The sequence below is a fragment of the Tremella mesenterica genome (assembly GCF_000271645.1).
Source record: "Tremella mesenterica DSM 1558 unplaced genomic scaffold TREMEscaffold_10, whole genome shotgun sequence".
Classification (NCBI taxonomy): domain Eukaryota; kingdom Fungi; phylum Basidiomycota; class Tremellomycetes; order Tremellales; family Tremellaceae; genus Tremella; species Tremella mesenterica.
The window spans coordinates 422,228-446,510 of NW_006711234.1; the positions used below are offsets into that span (position 1 = coordinate 422,228).

A 24,283-nucleotide genomic window follows, 5' to 3' on the forward strand; every position below is an offset into this window, starting at 1 on the left:
ATGTCACAAAGTGTGTGACAAGTCGAGCGAAAGTCGGGGAAGGGTATTTAACCAGCGATCGGCGGTAGTGTTAACTGCCGATTAATAGGCCTTTTCGTCGCAGTGGTTTAGATCACTGTTCCGTTGGGCACTGTTATATCGTGCATATGCTGGTCAGTATGTCTCGTGACAGATTAATCGGCGGTTACGGGTAGGATCCTGGGTTCGACTCCCCGGACGGCGCGGGGGGTAACCCAGGCCCTACTTGGAAAACCTCCCTCTCGGAGTAAGTTTTCGGTCTATTGTACCCTTCCCAAGTGTGGGGGCCCAAGCGGGGTCCCCTTGTCGGGGCCCCAAAGCGGGGGCCCAAGAGAGTGCATAATGTCACAAAGTGTGTGACAAGTCGAGTGAAAGTCGGGGAAGGGTATTTAACCAGCGATCGGCGGTAGTGTTAACTGCCGATTAATAGGCCTTTTCGTCGCAGTGGTTTAGATCACTGTTCCGTTGGGCACTGTTATATCGTGCATATGCTGGTCAGTATGTCTCGTGACAACGTGCTAAAAACGATTGACATGAGACAGTGTAAATCAGGGTCTGTAAAGTAACGTAATTTACGTTCTCAAACCGTTAAAACGAGGGTATGCATGTTGTTGTCAAGGGTAAGCATCCTTTGGTTGTCAAGGACAGTCAATTTGTCAAATTGCTAGTAGTCACATATACCAAGTCGTTGTCATGGGTTCTTCCCCACCCGCCTTCAAATTTTAACGTACTTTATCACTTTACCATACTCACATCTGGAATTTTGAGCTTCTTGAATAGATATTATGTCGAACACACCCGTTACTCCTTCTACTTTGAAAGAGCTTGTGACGTCTAAGCCTGATCTCCGTTAGTTGCTATTTTTTTGACGTTAAGACATGATTAATTCTAATAATCAGCCGCATGGAGTGCCAAATATCAATGGGATGGAACCGCTGCCTTTGTTCTACGAAAATGGTCGGATGTTGGTCGTAATGAGGTTCTTCGAGTTTCAGCCTCCTACAAAGGTAGTAAGATTGCAATTGCTCCCAATGAATCATCGAAAGTTAGTACTCTCAAGTCAATTTTCGTCAGATTTGTGTTTATCTGACTCAATCAGTTTAAGAATTACCGAGAGGCTCATAATCATGCTATATCCCCTCATTCTCACCTTAGAATGGGGACTTTTAGCTGTCAATTGTGTCAAGCTGGTCAAAATCGCAAAGAGTTGTGTTCTTTTGGCTGTGTAACCGTCCGGTGAGCTCCCTACAGGAGCATGTACCGAATGTATCGCGAGGGGTACGACAGCTCGCTGTACTTTTGTCGAAAAGGCGGAATACGTCTTGGATCAGGCGAGTTTTGCGGGAAATATGCGAGAAGAGCTGGGTAAATTGAAAGCTTGTCACAATCGTCGTTTCTTCTTCTCTACTGACCGACGGTCGACAAACCTCGGCTAACTACGTTGTAGTGGGGCGTCGTTGTCTCACTAAGACAGGGTACTCGTCGAGGAACTACGGCTAACTTCGCCGTAGTGATACGTCGAGTGATGAAATGATAAGATGATCGTCGATGGACTGCGGCTAACTTCGCCGTAGTACGTTGAACTGCTCAGTGGTAGCTCTCCTTAACTCGAAGGTTGTAGCTACTGAATATCTCTCTCGCTACTGACAACAATCAAGGATCGCTGAAGAAGTTCAGCGATCTGTAAACTATCTATACTACTCCTCTCTTCTCATAGAACGTCCCTCAACTCCTGCACTGCCTCACGCTCAGTCCTCTTCGTTCAACTTCGCCGTACCTCGCCATATCCCCGCTATCCTACTCCGCTCACTTTGACTAACTTCGCCTAACTTCCCCTGTTCTGCCCTCCCTCGGTTCCCTTCCCCTAACTTCGCCGTAGTTCTCCGCTAGGCGGGGTTATCGTGACAAATCCCCTCTTGGTTCTCGTAACTTCGTCGTAGTTGGTCTCAGTGGCTCGAGTGGAGGTTGGTGGTGGTGAAAGGAAGATCGGTGATGGTGAAAGGAGGGTCAGTGATGGTGGTTGTCAGGGATGTTACGACGTAGTTCGTGACAGTCGCCCCCTCCTTAGGCGCGAACCTCCTCGTGAGCTTTGTATGCATGTAATGAAGAAAAAGACACTCAGCAGGTTGCAGGAAACACAATTGGTCATATAACAGTTGTTGGTAGCTGATACCATGGTTCGTTGTCAATCGGACAGTAAACTTCGTCGAAGTTCATCGTGGTTGCTTGTTGTTATCCTGTGGTAGTTACGTTGTGAGTGAGACAGAGGATTTGGGGTACAACAAACCTCGTCGAAGTTCGTCAGTGTATCCCTAACTTATATGAATGTGAGACACGTAGCGTGGGAATTTTGATCGTCGCGATGGTGTTTGTTGTTACTGAGACACCTTGTTATGCGAAGTTACCAGCGCCCTGACGACGAGTGGCCAAGTCAGTTATACTAAATACTCAGTACTTCGGCCCACTTCTTCTTCTTTCCCAAGACTAATCCTAAATTGCACTATCATCGTCTATCGATTTCCAGTCTTTACCTTACCAAACATATCAATTTGAAATTTTTCAACAAAATGTCTTCTCGTCCGGAGCTCAACGCCCATAAATTCTTTGCGGATCGTTTCGCCGCTGTCCGTAAGTCTACTTGTACTCTCTATAAGATACTCTGTCGCTGATTGTCCTAGTCGCTCAGCAGGGGAACTCTCCCCGCCATGTGTCGTCCATGGGCTTTGGAGCCCTAGCCATCACCGATGGCTCGCCTTCTGCTGCTGCAGCTTTCGCTGCAGTTCCTTCTGCCACCGCGTCCCCTGTTGCGGTTACGACCCCTCTCTCCTCTGGCCAACAGGAGGTCAGACCTGCTCCTGTTGGCCTTCCGCACACGTCAGGCCGTACTGCCACTGTGGTAGAAATCGATGATGATGACGATGAGGACATGGATGGTGTTCCTCGTGGTGAAGAGACGGGTGTGTTGGTTGATGATGGTGAGAAGGGTGGTGCAGATGAGGATGATGAGATGGGTGAGGTCGATGAAGATGAGGAAATCCTCAGTGTTGATCTCGGTGATCCAGCGCTGTTTGAGGATAGAGAAATGTGGGTGTCAGAGTTGGAAAAGTTAAGCCGTATGTCCTCTTGTCATATACCCTGTTCGTAAGTGCTGACATGTAGCTGTTCGTGATAATGAAGGTTCTCCCGAATTCCGCGTACGGCTCCAGACTTCCTTCGGGAAGAAACGGGTTGCGTATCAGGAGAAGATGGATGCTCTGGCTGAAATAAAAGCCGAGAAACGTCGCCGTTCCCCTTCCGCCCCCGACGAAGTATCCCCTCCTTCGGCAAAACGGGTCAAAGCGACCCCTCGGTCCTGTACCGGACAGGATGAATTGTTTCCCTCCCCTTCCCACGAGCCAGGGAGTGCTCGCAAGGCGTCGTTGCGAGAACAGGATAGGCTATGGAAGTTGTTTATCGATGAAAGGGAGCGATGGGAGGTCGCAAGTATCGATGAGTCGTGTGATAGATGTCGGTAGGTTCCTTCCCTAGAAGTTTATACGTCTGCTGATCAGTAGCCGTGAAATTATCACGTATGGGAGAGCGAAGTGGCCGTGTCTACGACCGGTCAAACCTCATAATCGCGGGTCCCGTTGTGCTTCTTGCACTTCTGGCCCCTGCTCGTTCTGTCCCCCCAACACCGCTCGGGACATTCCTCCTAGACCTTCTGCTCCCCTCGGTCTCCCCCACACTCCGTCCGCCGCTGTTCGCCGCCGTCTCCCCACAGCCCAAGACGGGGAATATCCTTCGCGCTCTCCTTCGGCGAACTTCTCCTCCCCTGGCCCCACCTCGCCGTCACCCGCCGTCCGTCGCCCACCTAACTCTCTCGTGGCCGGACCGTCTCGTCTCCCTGCCACTCCTTCGGCAGGTTCGTCCCGTCGCACTCCTCGTCGTGCTTCTTCCGCCGCTCTTCGGCCTTCTACTCCTGTGGCTGGCCCATCTCGTCTCCCGGCTACTCCTTCTGCCGGTCCTTCTCGTCCCACCAGGAGCCGTCCTACTCCTGTCTCAACTCAAGAGGATTTCTCTTCAAGTCTCCCTCCTGCCCTTGGGACCCGAAGCCGTCAACCATCTGTCCCTCCTGCTTCTGGGCTCTCAACTCCTGCACCTCCTGTGAAAACTCCTCCGAAATCTTCGAAAGGGAAAGGCAAGAATAAGAAAGCTGTCCAGTTCGAACCGGCTGTGGTGGAAGACAAAAGTACTCAGCTACCAGAGGAAAGCCCTCCTTCCCTCGACCACCCCACTATCGCTCTCGATCCTCGGATACCAGAGGAGGACAAACAACTAGCCACCTTCCGTTCCGTCATTATTGGCTTAACCACGCAATTACAAGCCAATACTCGTCGAATGTTGTGTGAAGCTGGTCTCCGCGATGAATACTCTCTCTCGGACAATGGCAACTCTTGTGAACTCCTCCGACATAGGGCCATTAGGGCGAACTGAGTTAGCTAGAGTCTCCCGAGAGCTCACAACGGACATGAGCGACTTCTACCGCAATCTCTTTGACTCCCCTTACCTCCTGAACCCCACTGAGTATATGCTCCCCCCTACACTGGACTGGTTAAAACCATCTCAACCAGCTCGACTCAGTTCTCAGGATGGCGCTTTCCTCGATATCCTAACTCTTCCCGCAGACTGTCTTAGAACACTTCGTCAGTTGTGGAAATCACCTAGTCTGAGTCTCGCTCGTGATCCTGCTCTCCACTCCGCTCACATTCTCGCCTTTAATACAGCATGGAAGGAGACTCGGGCCCTCCGACGGACGGTGGGACCGAAGGTTACTGAGAGTAGTTCTGGGAGTGGTCCTGCACCGGGGAACGAGGAACAGGGAGGAAGTTCGCAGCAGTGAGTTGTACTTAGCTAATGTTGTACCAGTTGTATGAATTACTTCCTCGTTCGTGATCTTACCACTCGTCCTTTCGTCGGCTTATCCGGGTGAAGTTCGTGGAACTTCGCCAATATGTCATTAGCTCCGTCCACATTTTCTACTGGTTCCCATGATACTGCGTCATCCGAGCCTTCGTAACCTAACCATTCCACTAGATATTCTAACTTCCCTGACCTCTTATTTACTCTTGAGTCCACAATATCCTTTACTTCCCACGATTCTCCTACGTTATCTACCTCTACTGGGCCAGGTGGTTCAGCTTGCTGACCAGGAAATACCGGAGGGTGATAGGGACGGAGTAAAGAAACATGGAATACATCATGGATACCTGCCATCGTTCCTGGTAATTCCAGTTTACAAGCATGAGAACCTACTTGCCGTACTACCTTGTACGGCCCACTTTGCTTAACGTCCAACTTCTTCATTGGTCTCTTAGTCTTGATATTCTCTAACGACAGCATAACTAGGTCACCTTCCACGAAGTTCGGCGTAGTTCGATGTTTCCTGTTGTATCCTTCGGCGTACTTCACGTTAGCTCTCTCAATCCCCTCAATACATTCCTTATGTATTTCAGTTAGGTCCTTTACTGCTATTGTAGCAGCAGGTACCTCAACTTCACTAGCCTTAATCTCTTCAGCCCATCGAGGGTGGTACCCATAGTTCGCATAGAATGGGGTCTTGTTTCTCGCGGAATGATGGGTATTGTTATAAGCAAAGCTAGCTCGAGCAAGCAGCTTTGACCAATCGTTCTGCTGGTAGGAAGTGAAGATTCGAAGGTATAAACCCAGGGACTGGTTCGTTCGTTCGGTCTGTCCATCAGTCTGTGGATGATACGCGGTAGAAAGATGTAGTCTTATCCCGAGACTATCGGTCAAGTTCTTCCAAAACTTCGAAGTAAACTTCGATCCTCTGTCTGATACTATACTCTCTGGTAACCCATGCTGGGCCACCACATAGTCCATTATCAGCTCTGATAGTCCAGCTGCGGTTAACTTCGTCGTGGTTGGGATAAACATGGCCCATTTTGTCAGTCGATCCACGACCACTAAGATAGAGTTATATCCATGGGAGTTTGGGAGCTCTTCGATGAAATCCATCGAGATACTTGACCAAGGTTTTGTCGCTACTTGTAGGGGTTTAAGTTCTCCATGAGGCTTTGTCACGAACTACGTCGTGACACCTCGATTACTCCACCAACAATGACCCTCCTTTGGCCATCAAAACCCCATCACGCCTTAACCTCTTTACTCTACACGTAACTCAGGACTTCTGACACCAAGTACGGCGAAGTTAGACGGAGTTAGGCTAAGTAGGGACAATGGGAGCAGAAGTACGGCGAAGTTAGACGGGGTTAGGCTAAGTAGGGACAATGGGAGCAGAAGTGCGGCGATGTTAGGCGGGGTTAGGCTAATTAGGGACAATGGGAGCAGAAGTGCGGCGATGTTAGGCGGAGTTAGGCTAAGTAGGGACAATGGGAGCAGAAGTGCGGCGATGTTAGGCGGAGTTAGGCTAAGTAGGGACAATGGGAGCAGAAGTGCGGCGATGTTAGGCGGAGTTAGTCGAAGGAGGAAGAGGATGGCCGAGGGCTCGGGGAAGTTGGACGAAGTGCGTTGAAGTACGTCAAAGCGCGAGAGGGTTGGATGAACGTCTAGGAGGAGTAGATAATATTAGCTGAGAAGATCGCTGAAGTTCTTCAGCGATCCTTGATTGTTGTCAGTAGTGAAAGACATAGAGATAGCTATATACAATCGAGATACATCGCCATCAGTAGAACAAAACCTCAGTTAGAGTAACTACGCCGAAGTACGCCGTAGTTACACTCCTTTCGACGTCTGCGCCCTCCTGGTTGGGTGAGACATCGACTTAGAAGCGTCAAGTTAGCCGAGGTTCGTCGACCGTCGGTCTACTAGAAGATAGTTGTTCGACAGCCGTGACAGGCTTCTGTCTGTTAGTCTTAGCTCTCTGACATACCGCACAACCAGCGACATAGTCTTCTACATCCTTCCTTACTCCAACCCAAACATAATCCCTTAGGATTAGTTCAAGGGTCTTCGCCGAACCTGGGTGACCAGCCAAAGCCGAGTCATGTCGCATCTTCATGATCTTTAGTCGAGCGTCGGCGTAGTTCGGCACATAAGTGCGATCGTCGAATACAAGGAAACCTCTCGGGGTCCACCCCCCACGAAGTATTAGAAGAGATCGCGAACTACGGCGTAGTTCGGTGATTGATCCTGGTTCCTGTACATCATCATGACACGTCGGATGAGAACACTCAGCGCAGATAACTCCTGATAACTCCTCTCTAACCTCCTCTATGTCTTCGTCCTCCTGAACTCCAATTATCAGATCCATAGGGTCGACAAGATCATCTTCCTTCACCTCCCTTGTCCCTTGCAAGGCTTGAAGGAGGTGGCGCAACTCCGACGTGGTGGCGTCAACTTCGTCGAACTTCGGCAGACCCTGAATAAGGTTACTCTCTTGTATCATCGTACTTCCTTTTCCCGAGTGATAATCCGCCTGTCTAGACAACCCGTCTGGAAGGCTTGCTTGAGTCCCTGGTCGATAAACCATTTTAAATCTGAAGTTAGCTAACTCTTCTACCCACCTACCTTGACGTGGGCTGAGTTGCTTCGGCTCCATCCAGTAAGTGAGATTTAAATGGTCGGTAAGGACCGTGGTCTCTACCTGCAGTAGTAAGTGTCTTCTTCTTCTGAAACCCTCAACTACGGCGAGGAACTCCTTTTCTCCTACGGTGTAATTTAGTTGGGCCGTATTGAACGCGCCTGACTCGATGGCGACTGGGTGCTCTTGACCAGCTGTATTAATCTGCAAAATTATGAAACCCCAGCCGAAGAACGAGGCATCTGTCTGTAATATGGTCTTCAATGTAGGGTCAAAGTGAGCTAACACTGGCGCAGTACACATCCTAGCCTTCAATTCCTTAAAGGCTGACTCCTGTTCTGCTCCCCACACAAACGGTACCTCCTTCCTTGTCAAATCATTGATAGGTCTAGCGATCTTCCAGAAGTTGGGGACAAAACGCCTGTAATAGCTCACGACTCCAATGAAACCCCTCGACTCTCGTAGATTCTTTGGGCGTGGGAAGGATGTGATGGCGTCAATGTACTCTGGATTAACCGATACACCTCGAGAGGAGACCACAAAACCCAGGAATACCACCGAATCTCTTTCGAACTCGCACTTACTAGCTTTCACGTACAAGCTCGCCTTCCGCAGCACTTCAAAGACCTTCGCCGTAGTTCCTTGTAATTCCTCCAATGTATTCCCATAAATGAGGATATCGTCAATGTAGACCACGACTCCATTCCCTAGCAGTTCTCTAAACACCTCGTTCAGGAAGTGCTGGAAGACAGCAGGGGCGTTTCGCAGCCCATCACGAACGACAAGAGATTCGAACATACCATACTGTGTCCTGAACGCCGTCAGGTGTTCATGTCCTTCTGTCACCCTTAACAATTGGTACGCTCCAATTGAATCTAGTTTGCTGAAGTATCTTGCTTTTCCAAGTTCTTCGGTAATCTGGCCTATTAATGGGAGAGGGTAGGCATCTGGTATGGTTGCTTCGTTCAGTTTTCGATAGTCGATGACCATTCGCCACTGTCCTTCGGCTTTCTTCGGTATCATAAACATCGGTGAGCCGTATGGCGAGTTACTTGCTCGAATTCGGCCAGCGGCGATTCGCGATCTAGTATGTCTCTCAGCGCGCGTCTCTGATCTTCTCCTGAGCATAGAGGGAGGCGACTTCAGGTTCGCCCCTCCTTAAGCTCAAACTTCAAATCGTAGGACCTCAAAGGGGGAAGGGTCTCTCCTCCCTTCTTCGGATTAAACACGTCAATGTACTGGTGGGATTGCTCAGGAACTACCTGGAACAACTCGTCTTGTTCCTCCGGGCTCAGCTCTTCAAGCTCATCTTCGCCGCGGAGGTCTGTCTCGTCGGTTCGGGTCCTGAGCCCTATGGCTGCCAGGACCGCAACATCTTTCGTCTGTGGAAAGGGAGAGGACAACTCTTCCCTTTTACTCGGCAAGGGTAGGGGAAAGGACACTGCGCTTTCCTCATTGTTCGTCTGGGGAATAGGGAAGGATATCATATTCGCTCCCCCATTCAGGATTACCCTTTCTTCTTTCATCCATTCCCATCCTATCACGACATCCGCGTCGCAAAGGGTGGTGTTACGACCTGGCTAACCAGCACCAGGCCATACACTGGCCATGCATGTGACATCTTATGCCACTGCGCTAAAAGGCACAATATTGCAATCAGCCCTATGATTGCGATCCGGTTATAACCTGATGTCACGACTGAGGTTGCAGGGTCGTGACAGGAGCCCCTCCTTTAAGGGCCGAAGTCCCTTGAGGCCTTCAGGTTTAGTACCCAAACCTATTATGGTTTGACAGCGCTTTGGGTTCGATTCTCAGAGGGAGAGACTTTTGGCGGCGACCTCACTCGCCACTGCCACATCCCACCAATGTGGCAGAGCAAATATGATGTGCTCTGGGTGGGGATCGAACCTGCTACTGTTTGATTGCGATATTCTGTTACGACCTGGCTAACCAGCACCAGGCCATACACTGGCCATGCATGTGACATCTTATGCCACTGCGCTAAAAGGCACAATATTGCAATCAGCCCTATGATTGCGATCCGGTTATAACCTGATGTCACGACTGAGGTTGCAGGGTCGTGACAGGTGGTAACATCCAGCTTAATTGGGCGAACCTCGCCTAACTTCTCGACACCCAGACTCACTTCGACAAACTCCGTAATGGGTCCAGCCACACTAACCGAGCCATCGAACATGTGAACTGGTACACTCACGGGGTATTTCCTCTTCTCCTTCCTAATCTTCCTGGCCGCCTTGGGACTTATATACGAACAGGTCGCTCCAGTGTCCCACAAGGCCGTTAGTTCAACTCCGTCGACATACACATTAGATTTGGGTTGGTTGTTACAGGTGGAAGGGATTAGGGTATGACAGTCGTTTATACATTTCGGAGTGGTGTTTACGGATTTATATACACATTTACCTGGTCTCATCGGCTCTTTCCTTTTACTGGGCGTAGAGATAGTGGCCGAGAGAATATGAGTGCGGACCCGCCGAGTCTCGCCTATCGCGACGGGTCCCCATCTTTTTCCTCCTCGTCCATCCCCCGCTCTCCAACACATGCTTCCTCCCTTCCGACTGCATTGATCTTCTTCCTGTCCCCAAGAGGGACGGCGTTTCCCCCCGTGCTAAATCTCCCTTCTCCTCCAGCATTTTGCCCAAAAGATCGCAAGGGGATGATCCCAGCTTTTACCTTCGCCGCTATTACAGGACAATCCCGGTTGTAATGCCCTCTCTCTCCACACCCAGTACACTTCCCTTCCTCTCGACGCTTTAGAACCTCATCAGCACTGGGTCTCGGCCAACGACGATTTAGTTCGTCTACATCCGTTGGTATCGTCCTTCCCCCGTTCATGCCCTTAGGCTGCGCGCCCTCGACCTTCGCCGTAGATTGCCATTTCTCCTGGCTCCCCCGTTCCCCTCCCCGAATTACTTCCTCTCTCCTCTCCCCCTGCTCCTTCACCTCCTTCCTCTTCTTCTCATTCTCCTTCTCCACCTTTCGTTGATGCAAACGATTGTCCATGGGGACCACGAACTCAATTAATTCTCGGACGGTCTTGAAAACTTTTCCATGGCGGGCAATTTCATCCAGTAAGTGACTTTTCAGTCCGTTCTTTGCCCGGTCCACGAGGTTTCCATCATCACCCCATCCTAACACCGCTACATATCGTTGAAAGGCGGCGAAGTACGCCGAAGCCGACCCATTCTGTCGGAGCTCGTTTATTCCCCTTGCGGCGGTTCCTTCTTCGTCAGGGTCTCCGAAATTGGTTTTGAGATATTGGATGAACTTCTTATAGTCTAGAAGGTGTTCGGGGGGGGTCGTCCTTAGGCAAGTCCGGTTGGACGGCAAGAAGAGGAGTTTCACGTAGATGGGAAATCATGAAAAAGATTTTTACTCGGTCGGTGGGGAACTTGCGGGCGTTGATTTCGAAATGAACTTCACATTCTGAGATGACTGCCGTGAGCTTTGACCTCTCGCCCCTCCACAGGTCTGGGAGGGGAAGCTTTATCCCTCCACCCATCTCAGCAACTCCTGGGGTCGCCGAAGCCTGTCTTCCAATGGCGAGCCGTACTCCCTCCGAGATCCCCTCGACTATTCCCCCAACCGTCTCCTGTTCCTTCTTCTTCTCCTGCTCCTCTCGACGTTTCCTCTCTGCTATCATATCCTTATTCATCTCCATCATCATGTTCATTATCGCCAGCATCATCTTTTGTGTTGTGGCCTCCTCCTCAGTTCCTCCTACTACTTCGCTCCCGGCCGAACTTAGCCTACCTCCTGTGTTCCCTTCCCTTGGTCGTGGGGTCTGTCCCGAATCTTCGGAACCTGTCCTCACCGCTGGTGGTTCTGGTAGTCCGGTCTGCTGGGGAGGTGGTTCAAAAGGTAGGGGTGGATAGAAATCATCGCCTTGAGTTGATCCTTCGGGGGTATCAATTGCACCAGGCAATGGTCCCAAGCTTTGTCTTAATTCCTCCAACATCCTCCTCTCCGTCTCCTCTACTGTTTCCCCTGGTCTACTCATACTTCTTGTAACTCTCCTCTCTGGCTGCATACAATCTCGAACTTCTCCGAGGTTTGCACGGGTCGTCGGTAAGAGCGATCCTTGATACTGTCACAATCGTCTTTCTTCTTCTCTACTGACCGACGGTCGACAAACCTCGGCTAACTACGTTGTAGTGGGGTGTCGTTGTCTCACTAAGACAGGGTACTCGTCGAGGAACTACGGCTAACTTCGCCGTAGTGATACGTCGAGTGGTGAAATGATAAGATGATCGTCGATGGACTGCGGCTAACTTCGCCGTAGTACGTTGAACTGCTCGGTGGTAGCTCTCCTTAACTCGAAGGTTGTAGCTACTGAATATATCTCTCGCTACTGACAACAATCAAGGATCGCTGAAGAAGTTCAGCGATCTGTAAACTATCTATACTACTCCTCTCTTCTCATAGAACGTCCCTCAACTCCTGCACTGCCTCACGCTCAGTCCTCTTCGTTCAACTTCGCCGTACCTCGCCATATCCCCGCTATCCTACTCCGCTCACTTTGACTAACTTCGCCTAACTTCCCCTGTTCTGCCCTCCCTCGGTTCCCTTCCCCTAACTTCGCCGTAGTTCTCCGCTAGGCGGGGTTATCGTGACAAATCCCCTCTTGGTTCTCGTAACTTCGTCGTAGTTGGTCTCAGTGGCTCGAGTGGAGGTTGGTGGTGGTGAAAGGAAGATCGGTGATGGTGAAAGGAGGGTCGGTGATGGTGGTTGTCAGGGATGTTACGACGTAGTTCGTGACAAAGCTATTGAGATCCAGGCTGAATTAGCGAGTTGGGACTTTTCGTTCTTAAATATAACTGCAAAGCTAATTTTCTAGCAACACATAAGTATGAATTGGAACCGAAAACTATCTTATATCAATGTCAGCATGTCAGATCGAACATTGAGCAATTGATGGCGGTTCATTTGCCTGATATGGCTCCCGAAGGTGTGGTGGCTCCCGATACTCCGCGTAAACGTGGCCGTGCTCCTGTTGTCGTAACCTCTCTCGAAGAAGATGTTGTCACGAACTACGTCGCGACACCTCGATTACTCCACCAACAATGACCCTCCTTTGGCCATCAAAACCCCATCACGCCTTAACCTCTTTACTCTACACGTAACTCAGGACTTCTGACACCAAGTACGGCGAAGTTAGACGGAGTTAGGCTAAGTAGGAACAATGGGAGCAGAAGTACGGCGAAGTTAGACGGAGTTAGGCTAAGTAGGGACAATGGGAGCAGAAGTGCGGCGATGTTAGGCGGAGTTAGTCGAAGGAGGAAGAGGATGGCCGAGGGCTCGGGGAAGTTGGACGAAGTGCGTTGAAGTACGTCAAAGCGCGAGAGGGTTGGATGAACGTCTAGGAGGAGTAGATAATATTAGCTGAGAAGATCGCTGAAGTTCTTCAGCGATCCTTGATTGTTGTCAGTAGTAAAAGACAAATAGAGATAGCTATACATCGAGATACATCGCCATCAATAGAACAAAGCCTTAGTTAGAGTAACTACGCCGAAGTACGCCGTAGTTACACTCCTTTCGACGTCTGCGCCCTCCTGGTTGGGTGAGACATCGACTCAGAAGCGTGAAGTTAGCCGAGGTTCGTCGACCGTCGGTCTATAAGGAAGAAGTTGCTCGACGGCCGTGACAGTATCAAGGATCGCTCTTACCGACGACCCGTGCGAACCTCGGAGAAGTACAAAGATAATATGGAACCAGAAAGAAGAATTACACGAGGGATGAGTAGGGATGGAGACAGGATGGAGGAGAACGAGAGGAGAGCATTGGAGGAGCTTAGCAGAGCAATGGGGCAGGACCTTGGAGTGGAGGATAGTGTGGGGGGATCAATTCAAGGAGATGAGTTCGTTCCACCGGTGCCTTCTAACCCTCCTTCTCCTCCGTCTAATGCTCTCCCACCTGCGGGATCCCCACTTGGATCAGACCAAACCCCACGCCCAAGAGAAAACACTGGAAGTACGGCGAACTTGGGAGAAGAAGGAACACAAGGAGTGGTGTTGGCCTTGATGCAGATGGTGGCGAATATGAACAAAGACATGATGGAGGAGAGAAGGCGTAGGGAGGAATGGGAACAGAGAAGAGAAAGGGATACAGTGGGCGGGATTGCAGAAGGGATATCAGAAGGAGTGAGGTACGCCATGGGACGGCAAACTTCGGCGACCCCAAGCGTAGTGGGCGAACAACGGAAGGGGATAAAGCTACCTAACCCAGACCTCTGGAGAGGAGATCGGAACAAGTTAACCGCCTTTCTGTCTGAGTGCGACGTACATTTCGAATTGAACTCTCATCTTTTCCCCGACGACACTAAGAAAGTCTTTTTCATGATCTCTCATCTACGCGAAACACCTCTTCTTGCAGTGCAGCCCGATCTATCCAAAAGACCTCTTCCTGAGTACCTCACGACACACGATCAGTTCGTTAAGTACCTCAAGACTAACTTTGGTGATCCAGACGAAGAAGGAACTGCGGCTCGACAACTTAACGACCTCAAGCAAACCGGGTCTGCTTCGGACTACTTCTCCGCCTTCCAGCGACATGTTGCGATTCTTAAGTGGTCTGATGATGGAAACCTAGTTGACCGAGCCAAGAAAGGACTAAAATCGCACCTTCTAGATGAAATTGCAAGACACGGTAGATCGTTTGGGACTGTGAAAGAGCTATTGGAGTTTGTGATTCCCTTGGACAACCGCCTGTGGAGGAGACAAGTGGAGAAGGAGGCAGAGAGGAAAAGGGAAGGAGGGATAAGGACAACGACAGTGGTGGAAAGTCAGAGGACGGAGAAGAGAGAAGAGAAGAAATGGGAAAAGGGGCAACCTTCGGCGCAGGGTGGTGTCCAGGGGGCTATGATGTCGACGGTGGTAAAGAGTACACCGCCAAACATCGACGAAGTTCGCCGAAGATGGCCTAGGCCGAGCTCCGATCTGAGGGAGACAAGGAGGAAGGAGGGGAAGTGTACCGAGTGTGGTGAAGCAGGACATTGGCTGAAGGAATGCCCTGTAAGGGAGGCTAAGGTTAAGGTTGGACTGTTGCCTCCATGGGGGGAGAAGTTCGGGGAACGTGGTGGAGGATCGGGAGGGAACGCAGTACCTCTCGGACAGAGGAGGAACTTGAATGCGGTTGGAGGAGAAGTAGATTTGGAAGAGGACCAGGGAAAAGAAGAGGACCTGTCGCAGTAGGCGAGGCTCGGCGGGTCCGCCATATTCTCTCGGCCACCATTCCCAAACCCATAAAAGAAACACAGCTGATGGAGCCAGAGGATTGTGAATACAGAAATACACCACTCAGTACCCCTTGTTCATGCAATGTCGATAATCATCTCCCCATCCCTTCCGTTTCCAGAGATCAACCTAAATCGGACATTTTCATTAATGGAATAAAGCTAACTACGCTCTGGGACACTGGAGCTACTTGTTCATATATAAGCCCTAAGGCAGCAGCGAAGATAGGTGTAGGAAAGAGGCGATATCAGGTGAGCGTACCCGTTCACATGTTCGACGGCTCGGTGAGTGTCGCTGGACCCATCACCGAGTTTGTCGAAGTCGGATTTAGTTTGACGAAGGACGCCGAAGTGCGATCTGTTTGTCTCGATGTAACAACGCTCTGCGACGCAGATGTTGTGATAGGGTGGGATTGGATGAGGAAGGAAGGGGTTGTCCTTGATGGAAGAGACAACTCGGTGAAATTTCCCATCCCAACCCCACCAAGTGCGGCGAAGTTAGCGGCCATAGGGCTGCCGACTCTGACGGACGCGATAGACCTCCGCGGCGAAGATGAGCTTGAAGAGCTGAGCCCGGAGGAACAAGACGAGTTGTTCCAGGTAGTTCCTGAACAATACCACCAGTACATTGACGTTTTTAATCCGAAGAAGGGAGGAGAGACCCTTCCCCCTTCAAGGTCCTACGATTTGAAGTTTGAGCTTAAGGAGGGGGCGAACCTTAAGGTCGCCTCCCTCTATGCTCAAGGAGAAGATCAGAGACGCGCGCTGAGAGACATACTAGATCGCGAAATCGCCGCTGGCCGAATTCGGGCAAGTAACTCGCCATACGGCTCACCAATGTTTATGATACCGAAGAAAGCCGAAGGACAATGGCGAATGGTCATCGACTATCGAAAACTGAATGAAGCGACCATACCAGATGCCTACCCTCTCCCTCTAATAGGTCAAATTACCGAAGAACTTGGAAAAGCAAGGTATTTCAGCAAACTAGATCTAATTGGAGCATACCAATTGTTGAGGGTGACAGAGGGACATGAACACCTGACGGCGTTCAGGACACAGTATGGTATGTTTGAATCTCTGGTTGTTCGTGATGGGCTGCGAAACGCCCCCGCGGTCTTCCAACACTTCCTAAATGAGGTGTTTAGAGAGCTACTAGGGAATGGAGTCGTGGTCTACATTGACGATATCCTCATTTATGGGAATACGTTGGAGGAATTACGAGGAACTACGGCGAAGGTCTTTGAGGTACTGCGGAAGGCGAGCCTGTACGTGAAAGCTAGTAAGTGCGAGTTCGAAAGAGATTCGGTGGTGTTTCTGGGTTTCGTGGTATCCTCTAAAGGTGTATCGGTGAACCCAGAATACATTGATGCCATCACTTCCTTCCCACGTCCTAAGAATCTACGAGAGTCAAGGGGATTCATTGGAGTTGTGAGCTATTACAGGCGCTTTGTCCCCAACTTCTCGAAGATTGCTAGACCTATCAATGACTTGACAAGGAAGGAGGTACCATTTGTGTGGGGAGTCAAACAGGAGTCAGCCTTCAAAGAGTTGAAGGCTAGGATGTGTACTGCGCCGGTATTAGCCCATTTTGACCCTACATTGAAGACGATATTACAGACAGATGCGTCGTTCTTCGGCTGGGGGTTCATAATTTCGCAGATCAACACGGCTGGTCAAGAACACCCGGTAGCTATTGAGTCTGGTGCTTTCAACACAGCTCAGCTGAATTATACGGTAGGAGAAAAGGAGTTCCTCGCTGTAGTGGAGGGTTTCAGAAGAAGGAGACACTTATTGTTGCAGGTAGAAACCACAGTACTTACCGACCATCTAAACCTTACCTACTGGATGGAGCCGAAACAACTCAGTCCTCGGCAAGGTAGGTGGGTAGAGGAGCTAGCTAACTTCAGGTTTAAAATGGTTTATCGGCCAGGAACCCAGGCAAGTCTTCCAGATGGATTATCTAGACGGGCGGACTATCATTCCGGGAAAGGAAGTACCATGGTACAAGAGAGCAACCTTATCCAAGGTCTGCCGAAGTTCGACGAAGTTGACGCCACCACGTCGGAGTTGCGTCACCTCCTTCGAGCATTGCAAGGGACAAGGGAGGTAAAGGAAAATGATCTTGTGGACCCTATGGATCTAGTACTTGGAGTTCAGGAGGACGAAGACATAGAAGGGGTCAGAGAAGAATTATTAGGAGTCGTTTGCGCTGAGTGTTCTCATCCTACGTGTAACGATAACGTGCAGGAACCAGGATCAATCACCGAACTACGCCGTAGTTTGCGGTCTCCTCTAATCCTTCGTGGGGGGTGGAACTCAAGAGGTTTCCTCACCTTCGACGATCGCATTTATGTGCCGAACTACGCCGATGCTCGGCTGAAGATCATGAAAATGCGACATGACTCGGCCTTAGCTGGTCACCCAGGTTCAGCGAAGACCCTTGAGCTAGTTCTAAGGGACTATGTCTGGATTGGAGTAAGGAAGGATGTTGAGGACTACATCGCTGGATGCGCGGTATGTCAGAGGGCAAAGACTAATAGACAGAAACCCCATGGAGAGCTTAAACCACTGGAGGTAGCTACGAAACCTTGGTCTAGCATCTCGATGGATTTTATCGAGGAGCTGCCAAATTCCCATGGATATAACTCCATCCTGGTAGTGGTGGATCGGTTGACCAAATGGGCCATTTTTATCCCGACTACGACGAAGTTAACCGCAGCCGGCCTATCAGAGTTGATATTGGACTATGTGGTGGCCCAACATGGGTTGCCAGAGAATATAGTATCGGACAGGGGATCGAAGTTTACCTCCAAGTTCTGGAAGAATTTGACCGATAGTCTCGGAATAAGACTACATCTCTCTACTGCATATCATCCACAGACTGACGGACAGACCGAACGAACCAACCAGTCTTTGGAACTGTATCTTCGAATCTTCACCTCCTATCAGCAGAACGACTGGTCAAAGCTACTCGCTCGAGCTAGCTTTGCTTACAACAACACCCAGCACTCTGCGATAAACAAAACCCCATTCTATGCGAACTATGGATATCACCCTCGTTGGGCTGAAGAGATAAAGGCTAGCGAGGTCGAAGTGCCCGCTGCTACGGTGGTGGTAAAAGACTTGACTGAAATACACAAAGATTGTATCGAAGGAATTGAGAAAGCTAATGAGAAGTACGCCGAAGGATACAATAGGAAACACCGGACTACGCCGAACTTCGCGGAAGGAGACCTAGTGATGCTGTCGTTAGAGAATATTAAGACGAAGAGACCAATGAAGAAGTTAGATGTTAAGCAAAGTGGGCCGTACAAGGTAGTACGGCAGGTAGGTTCTCATGCTTGTAAATTGGAATTACCAGGAACGATGGCAGGTATCCATGATGTATTCCATGTCTCCTTGCTCCGTCCTTATCACCCTCCAATATTTCCTGGTCAGCAAGCTGAGCCACCTGGGCCAGTAGAAGTAGACAATGTGGGAGAGTCTTGGGAGGTAAAGGATATTGTGGACTCTAGAGTAAATAAGAGGTCAGGAAAGTTAGAGTACTTGGTGGAGTGGTTAGGTTACGAAGGAACAGACGATTCAGTATCATGGGAACCAGTGGAGAACGTCGATGGAGCTGATGACATATTGGCGAAGTTCCACGAACTTCACCCTACTAAGCCGAAAGAAGGGCGACTGCGAAGGGCTAGGAGATAGAACGTACTGCATACAACATAGGATTACAGCTACGTACCGCTCACTTGTCCTTACTCTTACCCTTACCTTTTCCTTTTCCTTTCTCCTTCGATCTACTCGGTCCCGCGGGATTGGTGTGGAGGCTACCGATGACCGAAGGTAGATCGAGAGTCTCAGACGGGAACGCAGTAGAGAGAGAAGCATTCCATGCCCGATTCATAGCCCCAAAGAAGTCACCGAAGTCCTGGACATCTCGAGCAGCTTGCATGCTCGGAGTCCTCCACAGAGAACGTATGGTCCGTAGACACTCGAAGGGAAGACTGAGGAGGTCGAGAGCAGCCTGGGCGGAAGCTGGGACACGAGAACTACTACGGCGACCTAACCAGTCAAGGGACGGTGGTGGCTCATACGCCATAGGAGTGACTAGGAAGGGGGTGTCGAACAGTCTTCGGCGAACATCGGCTATCTCAGTAAGGCTTCGGCGAGAGACGTCCGCTAACCTTGTCCTTGCTTCGTCGTCCAGAGCCCCAGTGTTGACTACATCTACTAACGCCGCAGTAAGATTGTTTAAAGCGTTAGCTTGACGAGAAGAGAAGTCAAGCAGGAGAGATGTATCATTTCGGGCGGCCTCAAGCTGAGTAGTGAGACCGAGGACGAGAGAACGATAAGTGGCGAATTCCTTTTCGTCCTCAGGAATACGGACGTCAAGGGAGATACGAGGGTGGACGAGGGACAACCGGGGAGCAGAGGGACCAGCACGCTGAGTATCTTCACCTTCCACATCACCATCATTGAAGGCAACCTCCTTCTCTTTAGATTTCCCTTTTGATTTCTTTAAAGAAGACTTCGGTGTCTTCTGGGGAGCAGAGGGAGGGGTGACGGGAGGGGCCGCCGAAGTGGCCGGAGGAACAGAAGGACGCCGACTTCGGGTGCTGTGAGCCGGGGGAGAAGCTACCACTGGAGAGGACGGACGTGGCGCCGAAGGACGAGAGGCCGAAGAACGAGAGGCCGAAGGACGGGAGACCGAAGGAGCAGAGGCCGAAGGACGGCGAGAAGACGAAGGAGGAACAGCCGGGAGACGTGATGGGCCGGCCACAGGAGCGAAGGGCGACGGCGACGGAGGCGACGGGCGGAGGTCCGGCGAAGTACGGCGAACCGACCGGAGAGACGAAGGCGGTACCCGCGAACGGGGGACAGACGCTGGAGTCTGGGGAGGGGGGAGAGGAGAAGCGTCGAAGGGACGGGGCGGGATGTCCCGGGCAGAGGAAACGGGACAGAAGGAGCAGGGGCCAGACGTGCATGAAGCACAACGGAGGGCCTTGTTGTGTGGCCTGACTGCCTTGAGGCAGGGCCAGTTTGGACGATTATACGTGATAATCTCACGTCTACTAATTAGCAGGAGTAACTTCGGCGTAGTACGAATAGGTGGACTCACCGGCAACGATCACACGCTTCGTCAACACCAACCGCAATCCAACGACCAGGCTCGGACTTCATCTTCTCCCACAAGTACTCTTCTTCCCGCAGTGATCTCTTCACCCGTTTGGGCGAAGGCTCCCCTCTGGGAGAAGGGGGGGGAGCAGCGACGGGGGCGGCGGCAGCAGGACCGGCGGCGGCAGCAGGAGCGGCGGCGGCAGCAGGACCGGCGGCTGCAGCAGGAGCGATGGCGGCGGCAGGGCGGGCGGCGGCAGCAGCGGCGGCAGCGGCGATGGCGTTGGGGGAGGAAGAAGAAGAAGAGGAAGAAGAAGAAGAGGAGAGGGAACGGCGTCGTTTCTGGCCCACAATTTGAGCCACAATTTGAGCAGGGGGAGGGGCAGGAGCGGCTGCGAGTTAGCAATGTCTTGAAGAGCTAAAGAACAGATAAACAAGGCCAAGTTCGGCAAAGGTGTGAGAGGTTGGACGAAGAACTCACGCTCAGGACTATCTACGTTGTTGTCCTCTACACTAACCGCCACCATATCATCATCCGAGTGTTCCTCTAACTCGGTTTCACCCTCCGACACGATTCTATCATCCTCATCACTATAATCACCCCCTTTTCCTTCGAAGTCTGACTGATCGTCCGACTCCGAACCACTGAGCGACTCCTGGTCGGAGGAGGACGGAGACTCACCAGGACGAAAGGCGGGCGTCCTGCGGCGAGGGCTGGCGGCAGGAGGGGAAGCAGAGCGAGAACCAGGAGGAGGAGAAGCAGAGGGAGAACCAGCGGGAGGACCGGCGGGAGGAGAAGCGGAGCGAGGAGGCGGGACATCGCCAGACGGCTCCCCCAAAGAGAGGGTGCCGAGGCCGAGGGAGGAGACTTGGCGAGATCTGTCGCCGAAGGAAACTGAACATCAGCCAAGTCCGGCGAAGTAAGGTAAGTGTCGAGGAATAACTCACGAGCAGACGACACCATACCACCAAAGTTCCTCATGGCGGCGAAAGGGTTAGAGGTGGGAGTAGGAGGGGCCATGACGTTAAGAATACTTAAAGAAATAAAAGATGATTCAAGGTAACAAATCTGTTTTCTAGGTAAGAGAGATAGAAAGTTTTGAAAACAGATGGGAAAAAGAGAGAAGCTCGATGAACTGCTCAGTATTTAGTATAATCAAACCTAAACCCTCGTCGTCAACATGCAGCAAACTTCGCGTTTCATCAACAAAAGGCATCGCAGGGACGATCAAAATTCCCACGCTATAGTGTCTCATCTCAATATAAGCGAGGGTTACTTCGACAAACAACGGTGTTGTTCGGCTGCCATTCAGGAAGCGTGTCTCACCTACAAAAGACACAGGGCTTCTTACGGCAAACCTCAACGAAGTTAGGGGAGTCTCATTGTCGGGTTTTGGAGTGAAAGGAGGCCCAACTACGAAGTGCGGCGCAAAGAGCAGAAGGGTGAAGGATGGTCATGGGGAGGGAGAGAATGGGGGTACTACGCTGCTAAGTTCTCTTGACACGACAGAGGTGTAATCGCTCACGAGGACGTTCGCGGCTAAAGAAGGGGGCGACTGTCACGAACTACGTCGCGACACCTCGATTACTCCACCAACAATGACCCTCCTTTGGCCATCAAAACCCCATCACGCCTTAACCTCTTTACTCTACACGTAACTCAGGACTTCTGACACCAAGTACGGCGAGGTTAGACGGAGTTAGGCTAAGTAGGAACAATGGGAGCAGAAGTACGGCGAAGTTAGACGGAGTTAGGCTAAGTAGGGACAATGGGAGCAGAAGTGCGGCGATGTTAGGCGGAGTTAGTCTAAGTAGGGACAATGTGTCACGAACTACGTCGTGACACCTCGATTACTCCACCAACAATGACCCTCCTTTGGCCATCAAAACCCCATCACGCCTTAACCTCTTTACTCTACACGTAACTCAGGACTTCTGACACGAAGTACGGCGATGTTAGGCGGGGTTAGGCTAAGTAGGGACAATGGGAGCAGAAGTGCGGCGATGTTAGGCGGAGTTAGGCTAAGTAGGGACAATGGGAGCAGAAGTGCGGCGATGTTAGGCGGAGTTAGTCGAAGGAGGAAGAGGATGGCCGAGGACTCGGGGAAGTTGGACGAAGTGCGTTGAAGTACGTCAAAGCGCGAGAGAGTTGGATGAACGTCTAGGAGGAGTAGATAATATTAGCTGAGAAGATCGCTGAAGTTCTTCAGCGATCCTTGATTGTTGTCAGTAGTAAAAGACAGATAGAGATAGCTATAAATCAAGATACATCGCCATCAGTAGATCAAAACCCTAGTTAGAGTAACTACGCCGAAGTACGCCGTAGTTACACCCCTTTCGACGTCTGCGCCCTCCTGGTTGGGTGAGACATCGACTCAGAGCGTGAAGTTAGCCGAGGTTCGTCGACCGTCGGTCTATTAAGAAGTAGTTGTTCGACGGCCGTGACAGTATCAAGGATCGCTCCTACCGACGACCCGTGCGAACCTCGGAGAAGTACGAAGATAATATGGAACCAGAAAGAAGAATTACACGAGGCATGAGTAGGGATGGAGACAGGATGGAGGAGAACGAGAGGAGAGCATTGGAGGAGCTTAGCAGAGCAATGGGGCAGGACCTTGGAGTTGAGGATAGTGTGGGGGGGTCAATTCAAGGAGATGAGTTCGTTCCACCGGTGCCTTCTAACCCTCCTTCTCCTCCGTCTAATGCTCTCCCACCTGTGGGATCCCCACTTGGATCAGACCAAACCCCACGCCCAAGAGAAAACACTGGAAGTACGGCGAACTTGGGAGAAGAAGGAACACAAGGGGTGGTGTTGGCCTTGATGCAGATGGTGGCGAATATGAACAAAGACATGATGGAGGAGAGAAGACGTAGGGAGGAATGGGAACAGAGAAGAGAAAGGGATACAGTGGGCGGGATTGCAGAAGGGATATCAGAAGGGGTGAGGTACGCCATGGGACGGCAAACTTCGGCGACCCCAAGCGTAGTGGGCGAACAACGGAAAGGGATAAAGCTACCTAACCCAGACCTATGGAGAGGAGATCGGAACAAGTTAACCGCCTTTCTGTCTGAGTGCGACGTACACTTCGAATTGAACTCTCATCTTTTCCCCGACGACACTAAGAAAGTCTTTTTCATGATCTCTCATCTACGCGAAACACCTCTTCTTGCAGTGCAACCCGATCTATCCAAAAGACCTCTTCCTGAGTACCTCACGACACACGATCAGTTCGTTAAGTACCTCAAGACTAACTTTGGTGATCCAGACGAAGAAGGAACTGCGGCCCGACAACTTAACGACCTCAAGCAAACCGGGTCTGCTTCGGACTACTTCTCCGCCTTTCAGCGACATGTTGCGATTCTCAAGTGGTCTGATGATGGAAACCTAGTTGACCGAGCCAAGAAAGGACTAAAATCGCACCTTCTAGATGAAATCGCAAGACACGGTAGATCGTTTGGGACTGTAAAAGAGCTATTGGAGTTTGTGATTCCCTTGGACAACCGCCTGTGGAGGAGACAAGTGGAGAAGGAGGCAGAGAGGAAAAGGGAAGGAGGGATAAGGACAACGACAGTGGTGGAAAGTCAGAGGACGGAGAAGAAAGAAGAGAAGAAATGGGAAAAGGGGCAACCTTCGGCGCAGGGTGGTGCCCAGGCGGCTATGATGTCGACGGTGGTAAAGAGTACACCGCCAAACATCGACGAAGTTCGCCGAAGATGGCCTAGGCCGAGCTCCGATCTGAGGGAGACAAGGAGGAAGGAGGGGAAGTGTACCGAGTGTGGTGAAGCAGGACATTGGCTGAAGGAATGCCCTGTAAGGGAGGCTAAGGTTAAGGTTGGACTGTTGCCTCCATGGGGGGAGAAGTTCGGAGAACGTGGTGGAGGATCGGGAGGGAACGCAGTACCTCTCGGACAGAGGAGGAACTTGAATGCGGTTGGAGGAGAAGTAGATTTGGAAGAGGACCAGGGAAAAGAAGAGGACCTGTCGCAGTAGGCGAGGCTCGGCGGGTCCGCCATATTCTCTCGGCCACCATTCCCAAACCCATAAAAGAAACACAGCTGATGGAGCCAGAGGATTGTGAATACAAAAATACACCACTCAGTACCCCTTGTTCATGCAATGTCGATAATCATCTCCTCATCCCTTCCGTTTCCAGAGATCAACCTAAATCGGACATTTTCATTAATGGAATGAAGCTAACTACGCTCTGGGACACCGGGGCTACTTGTTCATATATAAGTCCTAGAGCGGCGACGAAGATAGGCGCAGAAAGGAGACAATATCAGGTGAGCGTACCCGTTCACATGTTCGACGGCTCGGTGAGTGTCGCGGGACCTATCACCGAGTTGTCGAAGGTACC

The 24,283-nt window shown here is 51.0% G+C and overlaps 5 protein-coding genes across 5 annotated transcripts; 3 read left to right on the forward strand and 2 right to left on the reverse strand.

Moving 5' to 3' along the window:
• Positions 1–803: 803 nt before the first annotated feature.
• TREMEDRAFT_64161 (uncharacterized protein) lies at positions 804–4,494 on the forward strand (the record flags this gene model as incomplete). The annotated part of the gene is made up of 11 exons (XM_007006445.1): positions 804–867; positions 918–1,063; positions 1,118–1,254; positions 1,295–1,383; positions 1,557–1,591; positions 1,959–2,024; positions 2,231–2,271; positions 2,471–2,646; positions 2,697–3,131; positions 3,178–3,529; positions 3,573–4,494. The coding sequence occupies 11 exons, from the start codon at positions 804–806 to the stop codon at positions 4,492–4,494; spliced, it is 2,463 nt and encodes an 820-aa protein (XP_007006507.1).
• A 5,572-nt stretch (positions 4,495–10,066) lies between these two features.
• Positions 10,067–12,075, reverse strand: TREMEDRAFT_64163 (uncharacterized protein; the record flags this gene model as incomplete). The annotated part of the gene is made up of 4 exons (XM_007006446.1): positions 10,067–10,441; positions 11,157–11,669; positions 11,703–11,726; positions 12,037–12,075. 4 exons carry the CDS (start codon positions 12,073–12,075, stop codon positions 10,067–10,069), a joined length of 951 nt encoding a protein of 316 aa, XP_007006508.1.
• Positions 12,076–13,287: 1,212 nt separating this feature from the next.
• Positions 13,288–14,772, forward strand: TREMEDRAFT_64164 (uncharacterized protein; the record flags this gene model as incomplete). Its single annotated transcript, XM_007006447.1, has 2 exons — positions 13,288–13,689; positions 14,368–14,772. 2 exons carry the CDS (start codon positions 13,288–13,290, stop codon positions 14,770–14,772), a joined length of 807 nt encoding a protein of 268 aa, XP_007006509.1.
• Positions 14,773–18,555: 3,783 nt separating this feature from the next.
• On the reverse strand, positions 18,556–20,946 carry TREMEDRAFT_64166 (uncharacterized protein; the record flags this gene model as incomplete). Its single annotated transcript, XM_007006448.1, has 5 exons — positions 18,556–19,879; positions 19,930–20,317; positions 20,407–20,544; positions 20,608–20,820; positions 20,874–20,946. 5 exons carry the CDS (start codon positions 20,944–20,946, stop codon positions 18,556–18,558), a joined length of 2,136 nt encoding a protein of 711 aa, XP_007006510.1.
• Positions 20,947–22,431: 1,485 nt separating this feature from the next.
• Positions 22,432–23,916, forward strand: TREMEDRAFT_64167 (uncharacterized protein; the record flags this gene model as incomplete). The annotated part of the gene is made up of 2 exons (XM_007006449.1): positions 22,432–22,833; positions 23,512–23,916. The coding sequence occupies 2 exons, from the start codon at positions 22,432–22,434 to the stop codon at positions 23,914–23,916; spliced, it is 807 nt and encodes a 268-aa protein (XP_007006511.1).
• Between the last annotated feature and the right edge of the window lie 367 nt (positions 23,917–24,283).